Here is a 17,425-nt window from a genome sequence, read left to right on the forward strand (position 1 = left end):
TATGATGAAGCTGAATAGTGGGAACCTCAGGACAGATAAAGGTAAATTCTTCATACAATACATTATTACACTCTGCAATTTACTGTTTGGAAATACAGTGATGGCTGCAAACTTGAACAACTTTAAAAGAGAGGTGAGGATAATCTTTTTTTCACAGAGTTGGTGTGAGGATAAATTGTGTGCTACCTTGCAGTCTAGAGGAAAGGCAGAATATACACCTACTTATTAGATGCATGAGGTAATCACTTAAATTGAAGATATAGACACAGAGACAAACATTAAGACGACCAAACAGTGCAAGAGACTGTAGTAGGAACGCTACAGCTCAAGCGAAAACAAATGAATCCAAGATTAAATCAGCACGGACATAACCTGGTTTTGACTAGCAGATGATGTGCACATAATAAAAACAATGAGAAAAATGATTACTTTCTGTAGGGACCAAGCTACTCATTATAAGGTTCATAATATCAAATTTGCTAGGCGAGCCTCTGACATATTTCCAATTCTCAGTTTTCACAAGTAGCAAAGTCTAATTTTGGAAGAACAGTAACAACAATTCCAGGTACCTTTCTGCTTCCTCTGCATGCTGAAGGTTGAAGAGCAATGAAGGCACAATCTTGTCCATATGTTGAGGGTCCCAGATGTTTGCCTGCAACTCATCATTAACTGTTTTCCGGACCACACCCTGTAGTCCTTTGATGCCAGACATCCGGATCCTTTAGGAGTAAAAGACGAATTTAAAAAAAGTAACAGGAAATGGGGTTTTCCTTCTGTTTGTGTCTGTTTGTAATGCCTGGCTTCTGAAGGATACTGAACACTTATGCTTTAGGGCAATGGTTCCCAGGGTGCCACACCAAATGCATAGGGGCCGTGGGATATTTTACTACTTAATACACAGAACTGTTTGTGAATTTCCTGCAGCGCCCCAGATTGCCACAGTGCACAGTTTGGGAACTGCTAGAGGCATTGTGAACTGAGGAAGTTTGAAAACCTCTGTGCTAGGGAGGTAAGAGTTTATTGGTAATTGTCCAGCAGTTAGAAAGGAGACCCTATTGCAACAATGGCTTATAACAAAGTGAAAAAAAAAAGCACCATGGCCATCAAGGGTCACAGCAAACCATAACTGTTCATTATGTTTAAATAGTACAAATGGTGAAATGGGAAAACCTGATGCACAAAGATAAATGATTACAGTAGCAGGACAGTGGTCAGACTATGTCAAAGACTCAGAACATCCCAGTTCAAACCCTTTATTCTTCTATAGCCTATGCATACTTTAGCTGGCCATTTTAATCTTGGGCCAGAGTCCTCTCTTAGCAAATTTCATAAAAGCATTGTAAGGGGTGTAGGAGAGGGAACCATCTATGCTGTTCTGAGCCCTCCGGATGAAAGAGGAATTAAAATATACCAGTAGTTGTAGTAATAATTACTAACAAATATTAAAAAATAAACATATTACATTACTAATAAAATCAAATAACACACCTAAATCACGCATTGTGCATGTACAATTTGAGTATGTGTGTGTTACTTAGAGTTCATCCATTTTATCCTTGACAGTTTACCCATGAAAGAAGGGGGGGGGGCAGGGGTGTGTGTGTATGAAGAGAAGAGAGTTCCCTCAACCAGGGTTCCGTGGCACCCTCGCGTTCTGCAAGAAGTCACTAGGGCTTCCCTGGGAGATCATGATTTATTTAAAGAATTATTTCAAATTTGGGCAACTTCACATTAAAAACCTAAGTTCCATTCTTTATTTTCAGTTTAAGAACACTGTTAATGCACATATACAGGCCTACACATGAACCAAATATAATAATTTTGTAACTTGTGGCCTATATCTGAGCCTGAATGTGCAGGGGTTCCCTGAGGCCTGAAAAATATTTCAAGGGTTCCTCCAGGGTCGGAAGGTTGAGAATGGCTGCCTTATTGTAACATCCTCCCCTCCCCCTCAAAATAAAAATAAAAATCTAAGCATCCCTGCTTAAGTATATGGCCCCAAAAGATAGCATGGTAGTGAGTTTCATCTGGGAAATTAAAACTCCAGTGAAAATAACCCTTTCATTAATCTGTCCTGAACCTCCTGCCAAACCAAGTCACACAGAGTTTTAACACTAATATGAGGGAGGACAACCTTTTCCCCAACCCACATTTCCAAAACATGCAGAAAAGAATAAAAATAACAGCATTAATAAGAGGCAACTAGCTGAAGAGAGTGAGTCACCCGTAAGGTGGCTCCATCAAAAGGCCCCCTGGTATGCCATATTGTAAACTAACCCCTTTGCCCTTAGCCTTGGCTTTTCATTATCCCGCAGCTTCTGAAAAGCTTCTCCAGGCTTCTGTATTTGTCAAAGGGCAAGGAGAAACAGTACGTCCTTAGCAGGTTAATTGTAGGACAGGGATCATCCCAAGAACAGCAGGGAGGGTGATGGTGGGCAGATGCTAAAATAGATCTAAGACAGCAGCAACCCACAATGCTTGTAGGTGGGGAAGAAAGTACAAATCACTTTTAAAAAATGCTGTGGCTGAGGCAGAGCTGGCTGGCAGTAAATAATATGCATCTGATTCTACTACTCATGATTAATCCTTTTGGGAGGAAGAATCATCTTCATCAAAAGGGAAGGTGGATTCTCTATGAAATTTGTCCTTTCGGTGACTACAACTTCCACAGTTCAATTACGATCACATCCAGAATTCTGTTGTATCATTCTTATGATGTTGCAGGAACAAATTGGAAGGCTGAAGGGCCTACTGATTGAAGAGATTCATATTCCTCAGTTGCATTTTTAGAGATTAACCTAACTCATCCCAGCCAACAAGAATAGCCATAGATGGCAGATGGATAGGAATACAAGACTCACTAATTAAAAGTGAAGGAATTGGTATAGAAAAGAGCAGACTGATGGGAACATCACAGCATGCTTGGAATACTTGAATGGTGCAAAGCCTTGAGCTTCACTGCTCCAGAGGACAAGATAGATGGAGTGGATTTAAATTACTGGGACTAGATTTCAATGGAACATTGGAAGGGTTTTTTCCAGAACAGTTTGATAATGGAATCAAGCTAATTAGGAAAGTGGTGGGGTCTAAATGGAGTTCTTCAAACAGAGGTTGGCCACCCATCTGTGGGGGATGTTTTAGACTTTGGAAAAAATTGTATTGAAATGAAAGAGGAGGTTGGACTTAGGCAAAGGTTGCTCCTTCCAATTTTAAAGTCATTTGAATTAGGAAATGCTCCTGGTATATCTATTCTTTATAAGCTAAATTAATGCAGGGCACTATCACCAGGAAACCATCCTGTGTAAGCTTTACGAAGAAGTTGGGAAAAGCAGATTTATTCATTTCATTTCATTTCATATTGCCCTGGGCACACAAGCAGCAAATACTTGCCCTGGGCTTTAAGACTGCAGCAAATACTTGCCCTTGGGTCTGGATGTCATGATTAATTAGAAAAGGCATGAACTACTTCATGGTACTATGATGGAGTGAGACTGTTTATATCAGGCCTGGTTCATCTGTCTGCTTGATTTAGGGATTTGGTTCTTCTTTCTTGGAGGGACTCTATTCTTTCTTCCCCACCTTGCCTTGACAAAGCTAGGTTGAACAACAAGGGGGTTAAAAATGTCTGCATGGGTTACTATGCTAGGAGTTTGCTAGGGAAGTTCAACAGGAGAAAGAGAAAAACAAGAGAGGAACATGTTTAGAGAAGCTATGTATCTGAAGGGACTATGTGCTCAATTGTAATGGATGAGAAGGATACCTCTTGAACAGCTGCGCTGATGAAAGATGATGAATTTTATCATATGAAACAAAGGAAACACCACAACAAGAGCTGACAAAGGAAGCAAATCTCCATAAGAAAGACAATCAGAACAAAGGAGCAAGCTTAGTCTGACAACTCCCTTGAACTAATGTAGAAAAAACATTGCTGGAATTCTGAAACAACTTTTAGGTGCTTAAAGAAAAAAGTCGCTCAGCATTGAAGGGAAAAGAAGAAACACTGCAGAAGAGGAGATAGGACAGTGGGTCTTTGAAGGGCAGCTGGGATACAGTTGAAGCCTGCAAGAAGACAACAGATCAATTCTAGTGGTTGTTGACATACTTTGACAAGGAACTGAAAGAAATGAGGGCCTAGTGGACCCACTAGTTCGTGAGGTACACAGTTGACCAGACACAAGGATTATAGATGTTACAGAACAACTTCCAAATTACAGTGTGCAGTGATAATTACCTTTTCCTTCTAAACCACTTGATGACAAATAATATTGCAATGGATCACCAATTAAATTATCATGGCCTCTGAGGATCTAGGAAAAAGGCTCAAGAACCTGAGGGCTCAGATGCTTTCAGACTATGGAAGAAGATGGAAAATGAAAGAGTACTGCAAGAGTACTGCAAAATAAATGACTATACAAATGGTATTAATGAAAGAGATCTGATTTCTGGGACCATGGTCTAGATTATTAACATAATATCAACTCAAATTGAAAGCCAGTTTGGTGTAGTGGTTAAGGTGCTGGCCTAGAAACCAGGAGACTGAGTTCTAGGCCTCCCTTAGGCACGAAAGCCAGCTGGGTGAGCTTGGGCCAGTCTCTCTCTCTCAGCCCAACTCACCTCACAGGGTTGTGGTGGGGAAAATAGGAGGAGGAAGGAGTATTAGGTTTACTTGCTTCATTGACCAAAATATAAAAAAAGTGGGATATAAAAATAAAATGGCTGACATATGAGGGGTTGTACCTCATGAAAATGATTAAGAATGTGTTACATCTTATGGGAGTTGAAGACAACAATCTTGAAGTAAGGAACCCAGACAAAGATTTGTGAATTGCAGAAATGAGTGGAAGTATGCTTTAATGGAATCTATTACATCAGCAACAGCAACTGAAATGTATAATTGTTCAAAAGGAACCAAAGCAATAAAAAGGGAGGATGTATGTTAAAATACCTATACCTGCTCAAAAATCCAAGTAGATGCAGTAGAGAGCAATGGGGTAAAATAAGTGGAGGAATGGATAAAAGCTGTTACTGATATTTACTTGTTGCCCAACAACAAGATGTGGATGATGCTGTCCAAAGGCAAACTTCAGATCTTCTAAAATGGCATGAATTGTTAGTGATGCAAGACTTTAACTATCCTCACATCTATTGAAAAGAAAAGCCTCTGCCAAACATTGTTGACAAATTTCTCTTTCAGAGGAGAAACGAAAATATAAAAAGGTCAGTTAACTTTGGCTTGATATTGACTTGAGAATCAGTTTGGTGTAGTGCTAAACTGCTGCCCTAGAAATTGGAAGATGATGAGTTCTAGTCCTCCCTTAGGCATGAAGGCTGGCTGGGTAATTTTCGGCCAGTCACTTTCTCAGCCCAACCCACCTCATAGGGCTGTTGTGGGAAAAATAGGTAGCATTAGGTATATATGCTGCCTTGTTACCTTGAGTTGAACAAAAATAAAGGCAGGACAAAAATCTAATAATAAATGTAAGTAGGAGTTCTAAAAAGGGAGATACTAAAAGCCCAATTACAGTGGGGAAAGGAAATTGGAAGACAGCAGAAGAAGAACAAAAGCTTACTGAATATCTGATGAGAGGTGATAAAAAGGGGGCCTACTTTAGTAGGAGAATGGACTTCATGGTCTAAATCAGTGTTTCTCAACCATGTCAACTTGAAGGTGTGTGGATTTCCATGCTGGCTAGGGAATTCTGGCTGGGGCATGCTGGGTGATTCTGGGAGTTGGTCCACACATCTTCAAGTTTCCAAGGTTGACAAACTCTGCCTAAATATTTCTTCCTACTCTATGATGCTGTTTTAGGATTGCTAACATCACCACTATTTAAAATGTTAATCACACATATTCACCACACTCTCCACCCCCTCTACTTTCATACAGAATTTCTGGGTTTCCATGTACTCAGAAAACTTAGGAATGGAAGACAGCCTCTCCAATAATATACTGAACATGTGATATACAAGAAAGAACTAATGCTTCTCATGTTGTTTTTGCTTGCACTTAAAACAGCATCTAAGCTCCCGAAAATACAGGAACTGTTGGCTGCCCCCTAATTTATCTAAGTTCCAAGTACTGAGTCAAAGGTCATACTGCAACATCCTAGAGATACATTCATTGTATTAAAGATGGACATCACCATTGGTGGTAAAAACTCTGTGGCTGGGGGCACTGATCCCCACAGATGTGCTCACAAACTGGATGAGGATTGAATGCGGTGGAGGGGAAGACTCCAAGACACCAGTTCTAAGTCTTTCTGGCCCTTCAGGGCAGACAAGAGAGGCACATTTTCCTCTCTTAAGTTATGTTTGAGGGGTGCAGTGGCAACTCAGCATCTATTTGTACCACCAGATGGCACCCACTGATCTCTGGTTTTTTTAAAGCTAAAATCTTGCTAATATCATGAGAGTTTGGCTATAAAAAAGAAACTATTTTTTTTTCAAGACATAACACTGTTTGAAACTGTGTAGCGATGCTCACTGCCTTAAAATTTGCTTTGACTTACAAAGTGAATCTAGGGAGCTACTATTCAATTCTGATTGAAGGATGGGCCTTTCTGCAATATTCATGGGTTAGTGCAGCATGCTACATTATGCTAAAATGGGGTTAGGTAGTCTGTGGTTCAGCCTGTTGTAGGAACCAGGCCTTTATGTCAATGCATAGTATAGTATTTGTTCTTATACAATATGTATTCATATGGTTTATATTTACATACAGTACATACATGCCTATCACAGTATTCATTTCTGAGGTAATTTGCAATGTGCAAAGCATAGACAGAGAATAAGAAATAACAAGCATAAAGGCATGGGGAAGAAAAGGAAAGGAAATATAGCTAAATCAGCTATACTGTATACCTAATTCAACTCTATATCAAACCCACTCACTATAACTCCCATATGCTGCTTCATACAGACCACAGTAGCTGTGTTTGACAGGAATAATGGAGTGAATTATCACAAATCATACATTCAGTTTTGGCTGGATGGAGTTGATGAGATCTTCAAAAAGAGAGAAGTTAAAGTATGAAAGGCAATATATACAGTGGTATATGGCTGTGGTGGAAGCCAGGATAGGGACAGAAAAGTATGAAGGGGTATAATTAATGGAATTGATATAAACTAAATTTAGTTGTATTTCCTTCTCCTTTTTCTCTTTCATGCTTTAATGTCTTTGGCTTTTTCTTATGCCTTTTCTGGGCTTTATATAATGTTGCTTACCCTGAAAGGGAATCGTATGATGAATATCTATGTAAATAGCTGGGCACAACATGAAAAAAAAAGAATTTTGTAAGCCTGCTTTAAGAGTTTAGCATGCTGTGCAAACCTCACCCATGGCTGTGTTTATAGAATATATATAACCTTGTTACTGGATTTATCCATTTTCTGAGTCTGCACAGTACACTGAATCATAAAATAACCCTAAAGAGCAGGTTTGCACAACAGGCTAGGCTCTCCAAAAATCGAATCAAGGTCATCACTAACCAAGCCTAGGAGTCACTAAGTTTTTATCTGGGTAACTGTGGTGTGAGAATGCTATTACTGAGTAATAGTTGAGAAGGAAAAAGGACTGGAATGTCAGTAGAAAATCAGGAATTTCTTGAGGCTGCTGAAGCTGCCAGCATCCATTCAGGTCCCTACTTACTTTGTGCGGATCTCCACGTCATCGTGGCTGGAGTGGCACATTTCACTGAAGCGGGAGACAAAGAAGTCGTAGCTCCTGTGGTAAGATGGAGTGTCTTCTTCGATGTTTGCAAACTTCACAAACTGGAGGAAAGGAAGAAGGGGCATCAGGGCAGAGAAAGAGACATTAAGAATACTGCATTCATGCACCAATCTAAGAAAATCACCAAATAACATCTTTGCTTGTGAGGATTTTATTTTGATAATAAAAAGTTATCCATAAGCAGTTCAGGGTACGGGGCAGCAGCACAAGCCATATCTTGCACTTGTAAAATGGCCACGTGGTACCAGGGATTTTTCTTCCTCAAAATTCAAGTTCACATTGAAAACTACGTTTAAAGGGTACATATCAGGCTTAAGAGCTTAGGAAAAAAATGTGATGTTGGGCACAGCTCAGGTAAAAAGCAACAGATTACCCCAATCTGAGCAATGCTTTCTAGATTGATGGGATCAAGCAGCCCTTGATCCATGTAGCTCTGCCTTATCTGAGGGTTTATATGATGTCTGGATTAAGTCTATCCTATCTGAGGCTCTTTACTGGCTTGCAAGGTCTCTTGTAGGAGAAGACCTCTACAGCCTCTCTCCAGAATTCACTTAATAGAGGCATTCACAACCTGGAGCCTCTATCACAGAAGCATGGTCCATTCTTAAACTAAACTAAGCAAAAGATGGCTTAAGATTTTAAATAGGGGAAACATGAGTCTTGATTCCTGGAATTCTCATGAGTCCCTAAGTCCCATTGAGTTCAGTGGAGCTTCTGCCTCAATTTTCCTGGAACCTAAAGCAAGATTTCTTCACTTCCACTCTTCCCATCTATGAATCATGCAGCCTCACCTGAGGAGAGGTCAAAATCTGTGCATGCATATTTTTCTCGAATGTCTTCATTTTCTATTAAAAGTAGTTTTATGAGCCTCTTCTCATAAACAGCAGGAACATTTTCTACAGTATTTTTTTTAAAAATGGCCTATAGACAAAAGTATGTATAATGCCATCTAATTTTTGAAAACCTGGTACCTATCCAGCTGCAGGGAGGAGTTTTCTAGAGCAGCCGAAACAAAGAAAGAAATTGGAGAAAGTACATAATAGTCTTGAATAATTATATTAGTACAGTTTTATCATCCAATCTTCCCAGGACAAAACAAAGCAATGGAAGAAATCAAATTTGTTGTTAGCTGCTAGTTTAAGTATAATAAAAGACTGTAAAATTATATCTTTTTTTGGAATATTTAAAAATGAGGGGAATTGCATTTATTGGCTGAAAAATTAATAAAGCATCCTAAAAATAATCCCTAATAGAATACAGTACCCTCATCTATACAAATGCTTTAAACAGCAACACTGAATATGGATATTTAAAACTGTATCTTTTTCCTCATACTCTTAACCTCTACCCTTATATTCCTGAACTGTAAAAGGCTGTCTCCTTCCCCTTATGCATAGCTTCTATTTGCTCATTTTTTGTTTTTAATGTTTTGTTGACTACTCAGTGTGTATGTACCACTCCCAGTTGAATGTGAATTGTTTCTATCTGCATGCCTGGACTTAGTTCAGAATTTTACTTTCTCTCCAACCCCTGAGGATCCTTCACAAATGTCTAACTGAGGTAGATTCCCAGGCCAATGGAAAATGCATCTTCACTGATTTATGATAATCATCTGACTCCACTAGAAACTGAATTTTGACTCCCCCACCCCTCTAAAAGCTGTTTAGGATGAATTTAAGCTATAGTTTCCATAAACTGCATCTATAATCTTCTTTTGCCCCAGCTCATGAGTTGGAGGAGCTGTATCTGTATTCCAACCTTCCCCCACAGAAAGGGCCCAGTCTTCTAGTTTACAATGAGGTCCTTTTAGGCTGAGAACAATTCAAAATAGGGTTTTGTTTTGTTTTTAAAAATCCATCATTCCTCACCATTTGAGGGGTTAACCTGGTGCTAGCATTTTAGATAACCAAGAAGCAGCTGTATTTCCCATGCCTACTCACAAAATCCATCTCAGCGGATGGCAAAACTCCCTTGCCTGAGGAGTTTTTGGAATAGGAAACGAATTGAAACATATGAAGAAAAATATACAAAAAGGGTGTGTGGGTACATATAGAAAGATGAGGATATGACTGGCTAATTCATAAAAGATTTGTTCAACTCTGCATATTATCTGATAAACAATGTTGTCTCTATTTAGCTTAAGTGTTCATTTTTCAAAGCAGGCATCATTCTAAAGGAAGTGTTTTGAAGGGAGAGGAAGCATGACTCCTTTGTTTGGAAATTATGCAGAAACACATTGCAGCAGCTGCCATCTTAAAAGAAAAATCCTTCCTGTGTGAGCCTAAAGGGAGAACTCTCTTGAGCAGAATCAGTCAATTGCACTCCTTTTGAGTAAAAGTGCCAGTAGTTAATAAAAAAGCTTTAAAAAAAATAACCTGCAAATTAATTGAGATTCCTTTAAAGACATTTCAGTAATCTATCTGCTATGGGTTGAAACCTTAGTATGTGCATATGAGAATCTTTCAAGAACCACATGATCCTTACTTGTCTGCATATGCTCTAATCCTATACATAGCTGAGTTTCTGGAATGAATTACTGAACTTCTCCACAGACAAACATTTGGCTTCTGAAATCATAGTAGTGTTGTCACTGGCTCCATTGTAGTCTCTACAGTCTTCTCCATCTCCTTAAGATGCTTCAAGTTCTTTTTGCAAACAACACATGCAAAGCATGGTTCATTCCTAAAGTCCTGTATGAAGATTTTTCTTTAACCTAGTTTATTTCCTTTTTCTACAGGAGGCCTTGGATTAAGGTGGCTGGAGCCTCAATCATTGTCTGAGGACATGGGTGTGGTTAGCCAGACTCACTACTGGTTCTCGGTTTTTATTTATTTCTTATTTCTTTTATAATTACTGTATTTTCTATTCTGTTCGGTTTTATTGTACATTGCCCAGAATCAGTTTGGAGTTGCGTGGTACCTAAATCAAATACATTAAATTAAATTACACTGACATTGCAGATAGAATATAGTAAATGTTTGGCTGCTTCACAGGTGATAGCCTTCTCTATGAATGCAGTTCCTCAGTAAGAAACAGCATATTGTGTATGTACAGACAGAACACGTATTTGTACATGTGCATAAACCCATTTTTGCTGTATGCTTCTCAACACTGTGACCTCTCCCCATCTAATTTAACGATACTGGGCTAGCAAATATTACAGACATTATACATCATGAGTTACTCCACCTCTCCTGGATACACTTGTAAATAAATCATAGGAAAAAGGAGACTGTTCAGGTTGCACGATTTCACTGTTCACAGAGTAGAACATCTGTCTTTGTTTAGAAAGCTACTAATTGATTCATGTATAGTGTCATGGACTCCAATGTTTGCAGACATCTAATTGAGGTCCAGCTCAAATGCTGTTCAGAGCCTCCTGCCTCTACATCACCCATTTGTCCTTTTTCTTTTCTTTTTCCATTTACCCTTATTAAGTTAAAGGAAATGAAACTGTGTTACAGTGGATGGGAACTTCTGCAATCCCTTTGCCACCCTCTCTCCTCCTCTAGTTGGTAGCTCAGAGGCTGCTCAGTGCTAATAAATCCCTGCAATTTAAATAAAAGCACAGGTGTGATGCACATATCAACAGCTCTTTCCCCAAGTCCAACCAACCTCCCTCCAAAGATGCTCTTACCTCTAAATCACTCCAGCTCATTTCCGGGACAAACAATTTTTCCCTCCCAAAGCAGGAAGCTCAGCTTAGGAGACTTGCATCTGGCCAACTGTGAGGCAGGCTCTATTTTGCAATTAACAGAAGCAGAGACAGCTGCCTGCTGCCACGCACCAAATCAATTTTTATCAGTTCTCTTTGCATGTCTACCTTTACTGCCTTTCTAGCCAGCTGACTAGGCAAGACTAGCTGAAGGCAAGACTTCCATCTCATTGTTGCTCTGCCTTACATTCCTTCTGGATATTGTTTTCTTCTTTCCAAAACTCTAAGGCCAATATTTTGCCATGCAAGAAGGGGGAAGGAAAGTGGCCCTTATTTCTACCCTCCCCCACTGGGACTAAGATCATCTGGTCATGCAAGAGAAGGCTCATTAACTATCAACATCTCCATAAGGTAGGGGATATGCAGCTTTCCTTAGACCAAGGCCCATACTTGGCTTGTCAATGGCCTGCACAACACTATTCCAAAACGTGGGTGGGAGGAATAAAACTTTAAATTATTTTGTCCTTGACAATTAAGATATTTTCAGAAGTTAATGAGATCTCTCAGCCAATTATATAGCTTTTGTAGAGAAAAAATGCTAGCAAAGAACTGCGTGATCTCTGGAATCAGCATGGTTCACAACAAATTGCGTGGCTGTGTAGCTCAGAAAAATATTGCTTATAACTGGAGCAATTAAATCCCCAAACAGCCCCAAAGCAGAGTGCCCTGAGATTCCTGCATGGCATCCCAGAGAAAGATGTCTAGAGAATGCAATGGTGCAGTATAGTATGGTAATACTCCTCTTCTTTGAAAGCCAGTTGAGATGGGGGTCACCATTATCGTAGCTACAAAGGATGAGACAGAGTTGGTGGCAGTAGAGACAGGGCTATCTGGTCAGACCTCCTGTGTTGATGAAAATGGAGGTGGTTGCTTAAGGAAACTGGTTCCTGGTCATTTTCAGTCCCCTGGGAGAGGCAGGAGAAAGTAAGCAATCCCAGCTGGCCATTGAAAAACAACCTCCAATAAGAACTGCATTTAGCAAGAGGTCTGTGGGTGGCTTTGGTTCATTTTAAGTAATGTTTCTCTGAGTGAGATGTCCCTGTGGAACAAGGGGGTGGGGAATGACTTTAAACCTGGAGAACCTTGAGTGAGAATTAGGTTCTTGGGGGAGAGGAATAGAAGGAGGAATGGAGGAGAGTAAAGGAATTATGAGGCATAGATGGAGTAAAGGTTAGCTTGAAGGGAGAGTGAGGATATGTTTAGGGGCTGGGGAGAATGACTTGCCAGATATTAGCCTCTAACTCAGGATAACTGAGGAGCATAGGTGTGGAGTGTTTGGTTGGGTGTGGTGGTTGTGGATTCGACTTTGGACTTGCAGTGATGTGGAAAGGGACTGCAGACAACCACTGAGCACCTGCTTGATCCCTTCAATAGGTAGGTGACTAGGGCTCTCAACCAGATTGCTTCCAAGTGGTCTCTTACTGTTGGCCAATCCCAGGGAGCTCCCCTGGATTGCAGAAGATCTCCAGGAGATGAAGCAGCAGAGAGATGCCTGGAGAGCCAGTGGAGTAAGATGAAAAGTAATCTGGCAGAGCATGGGTATGAGTTCATGTCTGAGCCTACATCATGGAAATACAAGTGGCAAAGGTCTTGTCTTTACTTTTTGTCAGTGGGTTGCTGTCTAACAACCTTATTTAAGGTTGCCCTGTTAGAGATTGTTGAGCATGAGGATCTGCTGTTTGGTCAGTATGACCTGTTAGCACCACACTTTGCTGTCAGAGTCACTCAAAGTTGTCATAAACTTGACTCTTCAAAGGCACAATCAGATATGACAATACTTTGCAATGTTATCTGGTATTCATTTCCTCTAGTGTGACCTCTGCCACTTGTGAACTTGATTCCTGGCTTGAGTTGGTGGGGAGACTCTGATGAGCTGGGTGGGTAAACATTCAACACCTCATTGGGAGAGAGTGTATTTCCATCAGCTTTGAAGGAGGCAGTGGTATTCTCTCTCCTCAAAAAGCAACCCCTGCATTTGATGAATTTGGTAACGTCTATAGTGCTAGCCATTTAGTATCTTTGAAGAAGTAGATTATCTAGATCCCCTTCAGTCTTGATTCAGAGTTGATCATGGGATGGAAATAGCTAGTTGATGACCTTCACTGGGATCTGAATGGGGACAGCACACTCCTCTTGAACCTCTCAGTGATATTTGATACTATTGACTGTGGTATTTTCCTGGAGCACCTATGAAGAACTGAGAGCAGTGTACTTCATTAATTTCTCTCCTTTCTGAGTGAAGGGTACTAGTTAGTGCCAGTGGGGAAGAAGTCAGTCTGTTGGTCTCTCACTTGTGGAATCCCATAGGGTTTGATCTTTCTCCCCTGCTGTTTAACGCTCATATCAAACCACCGACAGAGGGTATCCATTGGTCTGAGTTATCAGCAGTATGCTGATGACACCTAGCAGGACATTCCCATCCCAGGTCAAGCTTGTCATTGAGACTAATAACCACTTTCTTAAGAACAGCTGTCATGGCCCAGGATTCTGATTCAGCTGCTCCAGCTGAACCAATGAAATGTCAGCCTCAGGAATCACCAAGCCAGGAATCACCTGAGGCTGATCAAACACAGGCACCATCAGAACAGCTGGAACAGTCAAATGATGACATATGGCCCACAAGCCCACGGACTCGGTGAGTAAAGCAAAGACACTCAATGAGGTTCCTTGCCAAACAAGGGAGTAACTCTCTTAATTAAAGACAGCTGGCTGAAGCCTTATTTAAGAGGCAGCCCTGAGCCATGGTTTTCCATTGGAAACAACCATCTGATCTCCTGCTCTGATGTGTTCTCAGCCTTAAGTAAACTGCTATTTTTACCTAGCAACTGAGCGTGTGTGAAACAGGACAACAGCCTGTGAGGTGAGAGTTGAACTGGAATTTTCCAAATTCAATGCTCAGTAGCTTAGACATTTTGCTAAACTCCCATTCTAAGGTGGAGAATGGTTGGTTATTGTTAGTTACCTAGTGTTCCTCCAGACCATGTTTCCTCAAGACCATGTCCAAATGAAATGCTTACCGAATTGGTGCCAAGGATTTGCAGGTCAGGCTTCTCTGATTCCAGTAGCTTGGCCACCATCTTCAAGAAGCTCTCCACAAAGAGGTTGATGCTCTGGCAGTGGCAGGCCATCAGTAGCTGATCCAAGGCTTCCATTGCAATGCACACATACCTGTGGGTGGGGCATAAGAGTACATCCAACATAAGGAAGAGGTCTCCCTAGAATTATGGGAGTTGAAGTCTAAAACATCCAGAAGGTTAAAGTTAGAGAAAGCTGTCACGGATGGGCAGACTTTCCAACACCCCAGCCAAGCTGAAAGTAGTTATGAGGGAATGGGAATGAATTTTGATTTTTATCCCACCTTTCCCTTCCTGGTGCCCCCCTTCCACTGTCCATTCACAACAAAGAGTCTGGCCCCAAATCAGCCAATGAGATTCATGGCTGATTCCAAATTAAAATCCACATTTCCCAGGTCTTTGTGAAACACAGTATAAAAGATTTTAATCTCTGAGTTCACGAAATATGTCCCAAAAAAATGAACAGTTGTATGGCTTAATGTAATGAACTGGGTTCACCCAGCATGCTTAGGTAATAAGCTGAACCAGCACTACCCAACCCCATTTTGGCCTGGACTAGAATGTCGTGCAAATCCAGCTGCTAATATAAAAGCAGTTGTCTGTGACCTCCAGACCCTGAAACATTCTTGAAGCTTAGTAGATGTGTTTTTGTTCCTCTACAGGAGGAGAAGCTCTTGGGACACAGCAACCTGTGTCAGGAATAGAAAATATGCAACCCTAATCATGGCTTGGCCCAACCACATGAAAACACAGGTGGAGGTGGGGAAAATCCCAAAGGGACATGTAGAGAGATGAATTTTTCCTCCATTTGCTGCTGAGCCCTTCTAACCTCCCCGATCTCCTTTTCTGTTATTGGCCAAGATGCAGGGAGAGGAAGGCACTGCTTTGAGGGTTTTGCTTGTTTTTCTAAAAAATGTTCAATAAATTGGAATAACCAACAATAAAACACGTGAGTGTGTGTGTATGATGAATGCAAGATAATTCTGTGCAGGCTTCTCCTTTTCCCATGAGAGCTCTTTGGTATTCTTCACTTTCAATGGGATTGGGAAGAGGTTGAACTGGAATACAACACGCACTGATCACTGTGTATTATTTGGATTGCAGAGAGTCTTAACGCAGGTCATCTTAAGGTTTCCAAACTGAAGAGCAGGATGCCATGTATGACATGTGGTAATGAACATAGTGCACCACTTGGGGTGAGGGATAGAGGATATATATGCTGCAGCAATATAGCATCATCAGTTATCTTAATGCAGGACAAATCAGTCTATTTTTAACCTATATTACTTTCACAGATGTTCATCCTAAGTGTGTTCCATTCTATTTCTGTAGAAACACATTTCAATATGTATTTTTAATATACTGTTTTCTTTCCAAATGTGTCCTTAACAAAAAAAAAATACTGAACTTTGGAAACCTTGAACTATGCTAGAGTATTTTGAAGTATAGAAGTTGGTGGACAGTTACATCCTAATTCATATACTAGTTTGGAAGGATGAATTGGGTATAACAGAAGCTGAAAACCTCAAATTCTTCAAGCATCTTAATGAAAAGGTAAAAAGACTCACGAGTAATGCTAAAGTCTTGGTGACTCAGTCATGCAATTTCCTTAGCAAAGTTACAGAAGTAATTTGGCAGAGTCACAGATTTCTGGTTCTGTTCAACCAATTCTGTTCATCCCCAGAATTCACTGGTCGTCCTTCATCCTAATATTAACCAGGCCAGCCCTGCTTAGCTTCCAAGATTAGCTAAGCATCTTCATAATTGATCCCACTCTTTTAGCTAGTGTGCAATAATTCACTGTGAACAGTAAAGATGTCAAGATCTCAAATACTTCAACTACTGTGTTAAGTGAAAGGGACTCACTGGAAGGAGTAAAATTGTAGCCTAGTGATAGAGCATGTAGAAGATCCCAGTTCAATCCTCAGCATCTCTGAAGAGCTGGAGAGGACATATACCTGTAAACCTGGAAAATTGCTGCCAATCAGTGCAGCCAGTATTGAGTAAGATGGCTCAAGGACTGACTTCCTCTAAAAGCAGTTTTTTATTTTTCTTATGATTTAATAGCAAGGGTTTCTTTTGCCTTTTTCTGGACAGCCATCCGTCATGGATGCTTTAATTTGGATTCCTGCGCTGAGCAGAGGTTTGGGCCAGATGGCTTAAATTACTTTTTCCAACCCATTGGCAGAGTTTGTGCGACACTGTAGACTAGGCTAAAATGAGATTGAACAGCATAACTGAGGCCAAACCACAACATTCCTGTTCCAGAACCATAACAGGACAGGCTCATCCAATGCTCTGGCTCAGTGCTTGGGGAAAAGCCAGGTTTTCAAGTTTAAAGGATTAAGGCCATCTGAATCTTGGGTGGTATGCTATTCCACAGGCAGGCACTTAGACAGAGAGGCACACTTCCTGGGTCCCACTAGATGACACTGTTTGACAGCACCGACCTTATGTATTAAGGACCTTAAAAGTTAAGACTCTGCAGGATCTCATGGGATAGGCAGAGACAATCAGAGATAACTGCAAATAACCCAGCCTTGTGCTATGAAGCATTTTATAGGTAGTAACCAACACCTTGAACTGCACCTGGAAGCATCCAGGGAAAAAGTACAGATGACAAAGTAGTGTGGTTATATCGGCATATAGAAGTGCAGCCAAAACTACCTGTGTCACTGCATTCTGGACCAATTGCAGCTTCTAGATAGTCTTCAAGGGCAGCAAGAGTGTACTGCAATAGTCTAACTGGGTGGTGACCAAGGCATGACTGTGACCGGGGCTTCCTGATCCAGGAATGGGTACAACTGACATATAAGATTGATTGTGAAAGGCTGCCTGGATTCAACCACACACATCATCTCCTGGGAGGCCTAAACTAAATTCCCAAATCTAATACACAGGTTGCCA

General features: G+C 40.7%; 1 protein-coding gene across 3 annotated transcripts in view; it reads right to left on the minus strand.

Moving 5' to 3' along the window:
• EFR3B (EFR3 homolog B) overlaps positions 1-17,425 on the minus strand; it is a 94,483-nt gene that overhangs the window by 28,550 nt on the left and 48,508 nt on the right. For all 3 annotated transcript variants that reach the window (XM_063300361.1, XM_063300351.1, XM_063300342.1), the window contains exons 4-6: positions 14,462-14,612; positions 7,649-7,770; positions 570-719 (exon numbers count right to left, since the gene is read on the minus strand). In XM_063300361.1, the coding sequence (XP_063156431.1) occupies positions 570-719; positions 7,649-7,770; positions 14,462-14,612 (423 nt within the window). The remainder of the gene's footprint in view (positions 1-569; positions 720-7,648; positions 7,771-14,461; positions 14,613-17,425) is intronic.

This window comes from Candoia aspera, chromosome 1 (assembly GCF_035149785.1).
Source record: "Candoia aspera isolate rCanAsp1 chromosome 1, rCanAsp1.hap2, whole genome shotgun sequence".
In the NCBI taxonomy this organism is placed as follows: Eukaryota; Metazoa; Chordata; class Lepidosauria; order Squamata; family Boidae; genus Candoia; species Candoia aspera.